Source organism: Tachypleus tridentatus, chromosome 9 (assembly GCF_004210375.1).
Source record: "Tachypleus tridentatus isolate NWPU-2018 chromosome 9, ASM421037v1, whole genome shotgun sequence".
Lineage (NCBI taxonomy): Eukaryota > Metazoa > Arthropoda > Merostomata > Xiphosura > Limulidae > Tachypleus > Tachypleus tridentatus.
Window position 1 is genome coordinate 43,504,556 of NC_134833.1, and position 12,813 is coordinate 43,517,368.

At 38.2% G+C, this 12,813-nt stretch overlaps 1 protein-coding gene across 1 annotated transcript in view; it reads right to left on the minus strand.

Moving 5' to 3' along the window:
- LOC143225152 (xylosyl- and glucuronyltransferase LARGE1-like) overlaps positions 1–12,813 on the minus strand; it is an 83,365-nt gene that overhangs the window by 50,328 nt on the left and 20,224 nt on the right. The window contains exon 5 of the mRNA XM_076454070.1: positions 878–1,041. Within this exon, the coding sequence (XP_076310185.1) occupies positions 878–1,041 (164 nt within the window). The remainder of the gene's footprint in view (positions 1–877; positions 1,042–12,813) is intronic.

Genomic DNA, 12,813 nt, shown 5'->3' on the forward strand with positions numbered 1-12,813 from the left:
ATCATTGGCTGAATAAACCTGTTTTATGTATTATATCTCAGCAACCAATAAAGTATAGGAAAATTAATGCAATATATTTATTTATTTGTATTTAAACATTTATTCAGCCATTAAGTGGGAAAATTTTAACACTATATAACATCACAAATGATCAAATACCAGTCCTGACACACAAACTGTCATAACCAAAAATAAGCTGAAACAAAAATAAGAAATGCTACACCAGTTCAAAGAATCCCAGGGTACAGGCTATAACATGCAATATAATATATACCCTAGGTTTTGGAGGTGACTGTGCAAGTATGACCCACATTGTGGTGAGGATACACCATCTATCAGTCTTAGTTTCCATTTACCAGCCTCACATAAAGAAATAAAATAAAGGAATAGCAATAGAAGTTAAAATTAAAATAAAAAAATAGAACTTAAGAAAGTGAGATGTGGGTGTCTAGGTCCACAACTTCCCACATCTATATCACTCTTCACTGCCTGCAGACAGTTGTGGGAAGACAACTGCTCTTCAAAGTGAAGAAGAAAGTAAATAAAAATGAAATGAAAAAATAAATAAAAAATAAAAATAAGGTATAACCATGTAGGGGTAAGTAAGCTAAATAAACTTACATTTTGAAGTTAGCATTCCAGCCCCCATTATGGTAGCAAGGTGGCCCAATAAATGAATTATATTAGCATGAAGGGGAGTTATTCAGAGCTTTTGATTTGTTGTTTTTAACTCAGTCCTTCCTTTTGATCTTGTTTTATTTTACTTATCTCTTCAGTATTGGTATTCTCTTTACAATTAAAGTTCATTTCACAATGCTTTTATTCCAACACTAAAGTTTTTATGTTAAGATACAAAATAATTGATTAAACTCATTACCTGAAGGTTTTGGAAGTAACATGACATTAGCAAAAACTATATTTCCAGTAACTCCAAAACACAGCAACATCACAGTCATACTAATAATGCTCTCATCATCTTTACTTGTCTTGAAGTCAGTACTTTTCAGTGTCATAGGAGGCATATCTGTGCTGAATTCTAGTCTTAAAAGTGTGAGTTATGCTATTAATGACCATTTAATAAGAAAATATTAAACTTGAGTAGCATTATTGTACAATTTTACAAAATATAATACAATTAGATAAGATATTGACTTACTAAAATACAGAATAAATATATTAATATTTGAAAAAGTAAATTGCACAGAACAAGAAGAGTAATCTAAATTTGTAATATATAACTATTACAAAGTAAATCCAAGACAATGCCAAACACTCCTCTCATTTAATCAGTATACAAATCAAGTATCTGATGATCTGTTATGTAATGTGAAATGAATATAACTGATAAACCATCTCCCACTCATAAAAGAACATCTGACAGAGATGGCTTTGCATCTTTATAGTTCATGGTATTTCATACCAATACATACTATGGTCACCACAAACAGCAAGAGCATCCTGATACCTGTGTTACATTTTTAAAATCAGTGCTAATGTTGTTGTTTGGGGCTTTATGGAATAAAGTTACATGGGACATCTATCAACCAATTTCTTTTTGAAGCAACTGAAAAAAAAACAACTTAAAGGTAAATTAATAAAATAAAAAACGCCATGTATATAGTAATTTTTTTATATGTGAAAAAAGATAAAACAATATTCTCCAATATGAATGTAATATCATGAGTTAAATTTTGTCTAAAACAGTGTTGTCACTAGTGATTAGGATAATGGATTGAAAACAAGGTACATATGCTATTGTAATTTAGGTACCCACTACTTACACACTGATAGATCATTCCTTGCATTATTTAGCATTTCAGATATGATACCAAAAGAACAAAAGTAAAAGATCCTTTAACATTCACTTAATTTACAAAGCACTCAGTCAACCAATGCAGCAGTAAAAAAATCCTGGACACCCATTCAGTGTTAGTTGATTCATATTTTAATGTAGGAAATGCCAGTGAAGTAAATCATGCATCAGACCTTTATCAAGAAAACACTAGGTTGATTTCTGGTCACTACCAACACAGTCTTTCTCAAGACCTCTCTGGAGATTGCAACAAATCAGTAGATTAAAAACTAGTAAGTAATTATTATTTGGTTTTAAAAAATGCTAACTAATGATTGTTTTAAAAAATGTTTAATGTGAACTGCAGTAGTACATGATGACACCAAGCTGCAATAATAGCCCTCCACCAGTAGAATAATGAAAAAATGGGTGGAAAGGTGTATCTATTGGAAATATATTTTCATGTAAAGAAAATGTTAAGTTTTGATTGGCTGGTGGTGTTTCATGACACAAAGTAGTTAGGCTATCTGCACCAAACATACAGTTAAAAAGTTAAAATTAAAGTGAATTCAGTAAAATTCATAAAAGGAAATTAAGGTAAAACAAAACAGTTTTAAAAAAACGTAAATAGCATCAAAACCAATGTTTATATCTAGGCTACAGCATTAAAGGAAAAATACAGTAATACAAGTTGTAAAGTATTTTCTGTAGCATAATTGTAATTATCATAACTCACCAGGATGACTAACGGGTAGTTCAAACAGCAACATTAGTCACCTTTCCAGTCCTGGTTTTGAGTTATTTGACGTTAAAGCTGTTTTCTAATTTCATATCGAACTAGATGGACTTTGATTCTTAAAAGGGAATCACATTAAAAAAGGCCTATTGTATAAATTAAAAAACTTAAATAGCATTAAAAAGATAAATGGACTTTAAAAAACTAAAAACATTTCCAAGGTGGACAGTGTCACCAACACCAATAACACTGTCTAATGTTATGGATAAACCCTGGGACAGAATATGTTTAAAATGGCGCCGTTATTATGACTCTCAACAACAGCAAGACAGTAAAATGTGGCTTATTGTGACCTAAGTGTTACACAGACAATACATTGATGCATCAGTCCCAGATAAAAGAAAAAGGTTGAGTTAAAAAACTGTGATCAATGAGTAGTCTAGTTACAATAACTTCCTCCTTCCGATCCTTACAGAAGCAAGAAGGCCAAAGTTCAATATACGGTTTTATTTGGAAAATCCTGTTTTCACATTGTTCACTCCAAGTCAACTGTCAGCTGGCACAGGGCCAAGCCTTGAACACAGGGCCATAGTCCATGTATGGAACAGGCACAGCAGAGATAGTGTCAGAGCAGATAGATTTAGCTGCAGTGTCGGCGAGCTCGTTCTCACGAATGCCAACATGACCCAGTATCCAGAAAAACTGGATATAAGTAGATTTTAAATACAAATAAGCCAGTCAGTTTTAAATAGCAGCAAGAACAGGATGTGAACTGACATGAAGAGATTTTAGGGCCAGTAGAGAACTAAGTGAGTCAGTATAAATAGTGCAGTTTGAGTACTGCTCAGCTTCAATGTGATCCACAGCAAGAGAAATGGTGTTTAGTTCAGCAGTGAACATAGAAGCTGTAGAGGGAATTCTGTGAACAACCATCAAACCACAACAAACCATGGCAGAGCCCACACAGTCAATTGATTTCAAACCATCTGTATAAATAGTAATGGAAGGGTGGTTTGAACAATGTTCAGCAAATAGCAGACAGTACTTCCAATTGTGAGTGTCTGCTTTTCTCAGATGGTTTAAAGATATGTCACATTTGGGGACTGTAATGAGCCATGGTGAGACGGGCTGACCAGTGGATACAGCAATGTTATCCAAAAAAAGACCCAATTCATCTAATTGCACCTTGATACAAAGACCAAAAGGAGCAATGGCAGATCATTTGTTCTGAAAATGTATGACCCACCGAGGAAGGAAAACACAACTCCAGGTGGAATGCTTTGGTAAGGAACGAAGTTTCAAAGCATATAGTAAAGACAGATCCAATTGGCAGAGATGCAAAGAAGGTTCATGAAACTATGTATAAGCTCTAAACTGGTGAAGTGCAGAAAGCCCTAGTGAAGAACTGAAGTCCTTGATGACTAATGGGGTCCAGCATCTTTTAAACCAAGGTCCTGGCAGAGCCATAGACCAGTGATCCATAGTTTAGTTTTGATCAAATAAGAGCACGATATATCTTTAGCATAGAACATCAATCCACTCCCCAACTGGTGGAAGAGAGGTCACGGAGGATGTTCAGTGCTCTTGCACATTAAAACCCTAGCTGCTTGATGTGTGGTATAAAGGTCAGCTTATGTTCAAAGATAAGCCCCAAGAACTTTGTCTCAGGGACCACAGGCAATACAGCTTCTCCAATATGGAGTTCAGGATCAGGGTGAATACCCCCGTTGCCAAAAAAAGTGCATGTTAAAGCTGTTTTCTGTGATTCATTTTAGTAAAAGATTGAAGGCAGTTTGTAGCTGCCGCTCAATATACCTCATGTTTGACAACTGACGTGAGATGTGAAAGTCATCGATATAGAACCCATTTGCAAGAGTGAAAGGGAATTGTTCAGTGATGGCATTAATCTTTATACTGAAAAGTGTGACACTCAAAACACAGCCCTGTTGAAAAGAACGGGAAAGTGTCGAACCCACACAAACATGGAAACTCCTGTCTATTAAAAATTGTTTAATAAAAATGGGCAAATAGCCACGTAACCCATATATATGGATGTCTCGCAAAATGCCATACCTCCATGTTGTATCATAAGCCTTCTCAATATCAAAGAATATTGATACAAGATATTGTTGTTTGAGAAAGGCTTCTCTGATTGACATTTCAAGTCGAATCAGGTGGTCCATGGTGGAGCACTGTCGTCGGAACTCACACTGGGTGGGTGACAGAAGATTGTTTGATTTGAGGAACCAAACAAGACAAGCATTAACCATCCTCTCTAAGGTCTTACAGAGATAGCTCATCAAAGAAATTGGACAGTAGTTTGAAGGAATCTTGAGATCCTTCACAGGCTTGGAGAAAGGCAGGACAATAACCTGGCACCAGGCATCAGAAAAAAACAATCTCCTGCCAGATCCAGTTAAAAAAAACCAGAAGGATAGCAAGAGAAGCAGGAGATAGATGGCGCAGCATCTCATAGTGTATATCATCAGGTCCAACCAATGTACTGCCAGACTGATGAAGGGCCAGTTTGAGTTCCACCAGTGTAAAGGGACAATTATAGTCATAGAGACAATCAGCTTGAAAGTCCTGATGGCTAAGAAGGTGAAAGAAGAGGCAAAAGTGTTAGATACCCAGCAAAAGCTTTCACCTAGAGTATTGGCAATGCTCAGGGTATCAGTTATTTCCTGGCCTTCAGAGAGCAAGATCAAAAGGGGGACAAAGTGATATTGCCCACTGACCTTTTGAATCTTGTCCCAAATGACTTTGGAACTGGTGGTAGAAAATATGCTGTCTGTGAACTTAATCCAAGATTCCCTCTGGCTTTGACATCCTAGCCATCGAGCATGTGCACGGGCCCGCTGAAAAGCGATGCAGTTCTAGAATGTGGGATATCTACTGAAAGTATCCCAGGCTTGTTTTTGACCCTTCTGTACCATGTGGCAGGCAGGATTCAACCATGGACAAGAATATCTTGGAAAATGTGTCAAGGTTTTAGGAACACATTAAGCAGCTGCTTGTATAATACAGTCAGTTACTGCTGCCATACATCATCTATTGATGGTTCACAGACAATGGCAGGATCAAGTTCTGTGAGAGCAGTGAAAGAGGGCCAGTGTGCCTGATTCAGCTTCCATTGGGGCACGCAACTCAGGTGGCATCGACCACGGCCAGTCTCTTTCAAGATTACAGGAAAATGATCATTACCTTGTGGATTATTGTCAACCCTCCATGAAAAATTGGAAAATAATGAAGGGGAGCAAACTGAGAGATCAAGAGCAATAAAGGACTGACTAGGTGCATGGAAATAAGTAGAAGAACCAGTCTTGAAAAGAGAAAGGTTGTGATCAGAGAGCATACGCTCTACAGAGCAAGCCCTCCTATCAATACCAACACTTCCCCAGAGGGGATAATGTCCATTAAAGTCCTCCAGGATAAAAAGGGAGATGGCAACTGTTCAATGAGAGCATCAAGGTCTGATTGATCATAGGACTCTCCAGGCAACAGGTAGAGAGAAAAAACAGGGATAATATGACCCAAGGAAATATGGATGGCTATGGCCTTCAAGAATGTGTCGAGTGGCAAAGACAGGGTGGGCACATGCTGATCAGCCAACTGTACCACTCTTCCATGAACTCATCCATTACACAGCCTGACATTTCTGTACAAAGAAAACAGCCGAAAGGTGACTGTATTGGCAGGTTTCAGAAATGCTTCCTGTAAGGAAAGACATACAAGATGATAGGAAGCAATCAATGTTTTGATGTCATCCAGATTAGAACGTAAGTCTTGACAGTTCCATTGTATCATGGTGGCTATTTTTATTTATATTTAAGCAAACTGGTAGAGAACCCTTCTGTTTACTACCACATCTTTTTTCTTTAGTCTTTATTTGATGGAGGTCTATCAACCTCCATGGATCCTGTCCTGGATCGATTGAACAGGTTGGAAGAGGATTCCAGCGACTGAGGATGTGAACGAATGATTGTTTTGCACCTTGGGGTGGGAGAAGTAGATGTATCCGAGGAAATGCCTGTACCCAGAACCAAAGGAAGTGGGACAGAAATGGGTGTTGAAGTTGATTCATCAACTTTTTTAACCATGGAGGTCAAAAGACTTTGCATTTGGTTTGAGAATGATTCTTTTGGAGGCACAGATAGATCCATCTGCATTCCCACTGTAGTAGTGGAAGGAAGTGCAGTAGCATACATCCAAGATGAAGTGGTTGACAGCAACTTTCGAGCCTCAAAATAAGTAATGTTTTGAATCATTTTCAAATCCTGCACCTCTTTTTTCCAACCATTTAGGGCAAGAATAAAAGTAGGATAGGTAAGAGCCATTGCCATTGATGCAATGAGGGTCCGTTTCACACTCATAAGCATTGTGGTCCTTGCCACCATAATGAGCACATGTCAATGAACCATGACATGACATCTTTAAGTGACCAAACCATTGACACTGGAAATATATGAGAGGGTTTGAAATGTATGGCCATACCCTACAATTAAGATAACCTGCCTTGATGGTGACAGGTGGACATGGTGATGTAACTGTCAGAATAAAGACATTGGTCATCATCGTAATTCCATCTTTGAGAGTAGAGATATGCCTCACTGCAGAAACTCCTTGAGTGGAGAAACCAGTGAGAATCTACGAGTCTGGGATGTTCTTCAAATCCCTCTCAACAATAACTCCTTGTGATGAATTCAATGTAGCATGAGGTATATCATGAGGTAACCTCCACAGGTATATCCCCAATTGCCTTTGAATGCAAGAGGATATACTCTGCCTACAAGATGTCAGCAGTCCAAGAAGTATGTGGTTAGAGTGTGATCAGACAGTACAGTGTGTGTGTCACATCAAATAAACTGAACAGACTAACTACATGAAAAGACACTAGTGGTTTTAGGGTTGACCACATAACACAGAATATATTACCACTATCCTACTAACCACCAGTGCTGTTTATAGTCATGAGAAGCTCTCCAAGGTCCACCACCCCATCAACTACAAACTGGTAAGCAGCAAAGGTCTCCTATACTTCACTTGACTGGAGAAAAGGACTGTTAGTTGAATAGGTAGAAGGAGCAGGCCAGTGTCCATGAAGGACACTCAACACAGTAAACAACTGCTGTCATGTCTTCCACAGATACGTTTCTCCAGTAGTCATAATAGACATAGCTCTAATGTTAGGAATAACGTTACTATTACAACATGAAGCAGAAATTACCATCATTTGGGAATACATAATGATAAAGTAGAAAAAAAATTAAATTATTATATTTGCAGTTGGAAAAGAAACCACCAACCCAAAGAAAGACCATGGAGTGTGGGAATAAATAGAAGGCAACACATCTGTGGGAGGCTGTACCAGTTCTGAGTCTGGTGCATTCTTTGTCCACATGAAAATGTGTCTCAAAGGCAGAATCAAAGGAGGGACTTCAATAAGTTAAGTAAATAAAAGTATGGGACCCTTAATATAGAGTGGCTATGGCGCACCAGACTGTAAATAGGAGGTCTATCTCAGCCAACACGAGACATACTACAATAGGAATATCCAGCTCAGAATAAGAAGGTCATTTACCTTTAACCTTGGATACAGGAATTAGTAGAGAAGGTGAGCCTCCATTACAAGAACTCATATCAAAACATGTGAAAATCCAACACAACCATCACCATATCTACCAGCAACTGACATCTAATAGATGGTAGAACGGTGGACAACAAGGTGGACAAAGGTGGTAGTGTTAACCTTCAGTTCAACACCAGGCAGCATTGAGAGTTTATCATCCAATCTGCAGCAGAACAAGGATGCCTAGCCACACACGTATAAGGATTTGTGTTACTAATTCAGCTAGAGCCACCATAATATCTACTGGGAACTGACATTGGGAGACAATAGGAAAGAAGTTGCCTCAATCAGAAGAGCAAACTGTATGGTGACAGAAGACATCATTCATCACCTGACAAGACCTGGTCCACAGCAGGATGAGCACTAATACCATCCAAAAAGGCAGAACATCACCACCATACTCTCAACTGTAAGGAGTGAGCACACTCAGAAGCAAGTCTCCATTCCATCACCCCAGCAGTTAGAAAATGGCAAGTGGAAAATCCTCCCACACACCACCAGAAGGGTAAAAAATTGCATTGAAGAGTAAGGAAGAACAATGTAGAGAGTCCATAGTACAATGGATGACCACTACCTTATTTTGAAAAGCAGAATGATCCAGTGACTACTATACAAATATAATCAGCCCATCAACTTTATTGTTATTATAATGTATGGGTCTGTGGTCCAGGGTGAGCATCTTTATGAAGTAAAACACCACAAGGAATATCTACAAGCAGTTTTATGGAACATCTCATCTCAATGGTGAACATTATGGTCACACAGATCTTACAGTGCAGATTTAAGGATAAGTATACTTGAATGGGCAATGCTCACCACAAAGCAGAATCCTTAGACACAAAAATAGTCCCTATACAGAAAAGGTGGACAAGTGGAACAACTATCCACTCAGAGAAACTGTGGAGTGTAAAACAGTGATGAAAGGATGATGAAGACCCATAGAACAGCTCGGTGTTGAAAACAACGATCAGTGAAGGTATGATTAGAGGTCCACATACTAGCATAATTGATGTCCTTCAATATGTGATGGGAATTAGCAGCCAGAGACATGGCAAGGTGATAGACTTGGTATGAAGAGACACAGAAAAGATGCCAATCACCCAGTGAAAAGTAACAATAAGCCAGGCAAATGAATTAGTCAATCCAACCCACAAGAGTAACAGGAGGAAGATTACGAGACTAGAAAGGGTTCTAAGAAATAAACAAATAGGAACCATGTAACAAAGCAGTGCATGCCATGTAATAGTGGAGAGCCCTGATAAGAGATGGAGGCAATCAAAGTCAAAACAGTTGTAAAGGTGTGATAAAGAAGAAATGATAATAGGTGTGAAAGCAGAATTACCCTCCCAGGTGGCCAAAGATTTGGACATGAAAGATAATAATACAATAAGATGAAAGATAATAAGGATGATATTCACAGTATATGAACTAACTACAGTACTTATATCACTTCTGTTGGTATGTAGCCATGAAGGCAAGATAAATGGAATGCCACTCTATAAAAAGCTACCCAGTGACTGAATAAAAGAAATGTGTGATGACAGAGTATGTAAACAGAAAGATGATGCACACCAAAATGTGGCTGACATAGAAGAGTGGGGGAAAGAAGAAGCATAAAAGGAGAGAGCACCATTTGTCAATACAATAGTAGAACCCACAGCTGTGCTGGTGAAAGTTACAAAAAGAACATGACACAGAGTGGTCTGGATGATGGGATGAACTTTGGAAAGCAGACAAATTAGAGAATGGGTATACAGGTAGAAGCCCACACATTTCTGACTGATAATCATATACTACCCCAGCCAATGAATGTGAAACAGGAGATCAAAACTGTAGAAGCTGTGAAATCAAATGTATGGCAATGGCACCAAGTTCTGAAACACCCCATTTAGAACAAAGCTATCAAACCATGAGTGGGTCCAGTTACCACTCAAGAGGGAGAATCTTTTAATAAGATACATAATCAGTGACCAGAATCAGGTCACCCAGAATAAAAAAAGCTACCATATGAAATAGAAATAGGCTCAAGACGTGTGGTCCAGTATCTCAAAACAGAGATCTCTTAACAGAGTGTCCTCTTGGTTATACATATACAAGACTACAGTTGAGTTGTCAAGGAAAAAAACCATCCCTGAAGGCTCAGAAAAAAGTAAACCAATATGCAACAAACTGCAAGGAGCTCTAAGGGACTGGTATGAAGAGAAGTATTTAACATGGTTAACTTCCCCAAGACATCCAGAGCATCCAGGCAGGCACCTCAATTAAAAGGAGAGACATCTGTAAAGAAGCGATGTTCAGGACAAGAAAGAAGAGGAATACTCACAGTGGTATTGTCTCAATCCAACCACCAGGTGAAGTTGGTCTGTAAGGGGTATTCAAGGGATCCCATATAAGGTTCTACTGGTCCCTCAATTTCCATTGAAGGTGATATATATGGGCATGAGCAAGATAAAGAAGAAATTCCAGAAAAGTCCACACAACCCAAAAGAGTAAAATTTCTAGAAAACTGACAGAAGAAGAAAAAGATAGGTTGAAAACTAGTTGTTCCACAGCCTGTAAACAAAGGAGAGATGATTATGTCCAACTGAGTGGGAAATTGAACAACAGCCTAGATGAACAAGGTACTGCAAAAAGGGTGAAGAACACCTTATCCTGCCTCACTAACCACCTTACCCAAGCAACTTCTCATAAAGAGGAACTGAGTATGAAGGGAAGAGGCAGCCTGCAAGAAAGCTAGAAGTTGCCAGCCATCAATACAATGGTGGAAACAAAGGCTCAGAAATGATGATCAGCAAATGCTCTGATCACCTGATAAAATATAGGAAGCCAAGGTGAGCTTATATGACTAAACCTAGAACCATGAAATACAACACTGATGAATAAAACAACAATAATGTCTGGATGCATGGAAGATTAAAATGTGAAGGGATGCATCAAACACCTTGACCTCCTCCAGACCAAGAATAAAATATCATTGAAACAATTATGACTACACAATAAAATGAGGTTGGACCAAGGAGCAGTTCAAAGATTAAAGATCAATAATAGGGTGTCAGTCTCCAGTCCTGTTGAGGATAACAAACAGACAGAATTAAAAACCCAGACAAGAGTAATTCCCCCCTTCAACGGTACTCTTGTGAAGCAAGTCATGAACTGCTTCCAAAAGACATAGCTTGGAAATAAATCAAAAAGGGAAGAGAAAGTAACTGGATGTTGGAAAACAGAGGAAGAGAATTGAAATGTAGAACCAGACCTTCTGAGAAAACCCACAGAATGAAATGGTTCATGGCAAAGGATCTCCAGATGTAAGCAAAGTTTTTTAGACTAGGCCCAGCAGGACTCAAACTCATTATGCAATCAATTAGACTATCAGTTGCAACTAGAATGGTGCCCCAAGTACTGAGGGTAAACTTCAGAAATACAAGAAGCTGGAACCTGTAAAGAACAGGAAGAAGGAATGGAAAACACAGGAGAGGTTCATGAGGAACTGGGATAAAGAAAAAGCCAAGGAGGAAATGAAGGTATGCAACCATACCAACTCAACTCTGATTTCCATACGGTTGAGGATGTCTCATAAACCTTCTTGTACATAAAAGTAACCATGGGCAAATCACACAGTAAGAAGGGAGACAAAACACCCATTACAAAAGAACATACCAACCTGAAATATTCCAATAACAGTGAAGCCACATTTGCAAGGAAAGGGTGAAAAAAAAAAAAAGAGACATGTCAAAGTGTAAAACTGGAGATTCCAAGTCTCCACTGAGAACCCCTCAGAGGAATGATGAAGAATCACAGATGACAGGTGTAGGGAAAACAGGTGATGAAGAATAGAGAAGAGGATGAGGCAAATTTGGGAAAACTGGGGTTTGGTCAAAGTAACCAAAGTATTAGGGTCCAAACCACTCCACCAGAGAGACAAATAATTTTAAACACTGAGAGTCTAAGTAAGGAAACTTAGACTGACAATATGTCAAAGCATAGTCTTCCAGAGTATTTGGAGCCATGGCACAGTGATCTCAAATGCAACTGGTCCCTACAATAATTCATGCAAACTCCAATAACTTGTAAGAAAGGAAACATCAAATACTTCCCCAACAGATGGTTCCAGAGCTGTTACTTTCTGAGCAGATAAAGTATGTCCTTGTGCCACTGAAGTGACAGGAAGATCAGCAGAAGTAGTCACAGCAACAGTATTAGGTGCCATGCATAATTGCAAGTGCCTGGCAAATGGCATCGGCTGGGAAAGGGAAGAAGTCAAACTCCTAAAGCAAGTTAAAAAAAAAAGTGAAATTCAAGAAAATGTTGTTTGAAAAACATGTGTAACACTGATTCCAGAATAATATTTGAAACTTGTGCAAGAAAAACTATGGAACTAGTAAATGAAAAAAAAAAACTTCAAAAAAGAAACAATCAGATGGAAAGCATGGGTGAAAGCATAACCTAACAGTATGACCACCAATCAAAAAGTTACAGTAAGAGTTCAGTCATGATCCTTTTGGTGAAGGATTCTTGTATGATCATTTGCATTATATTATGCAGATGTCCCATACAAGGTAAGATATAACATCAGAATTTACATTTCTTTAACTATCATAAATTTCTCATATTTAATTGTTTTTAAGAATTTGTTTATTCTAAACAATGGTGAGGAAA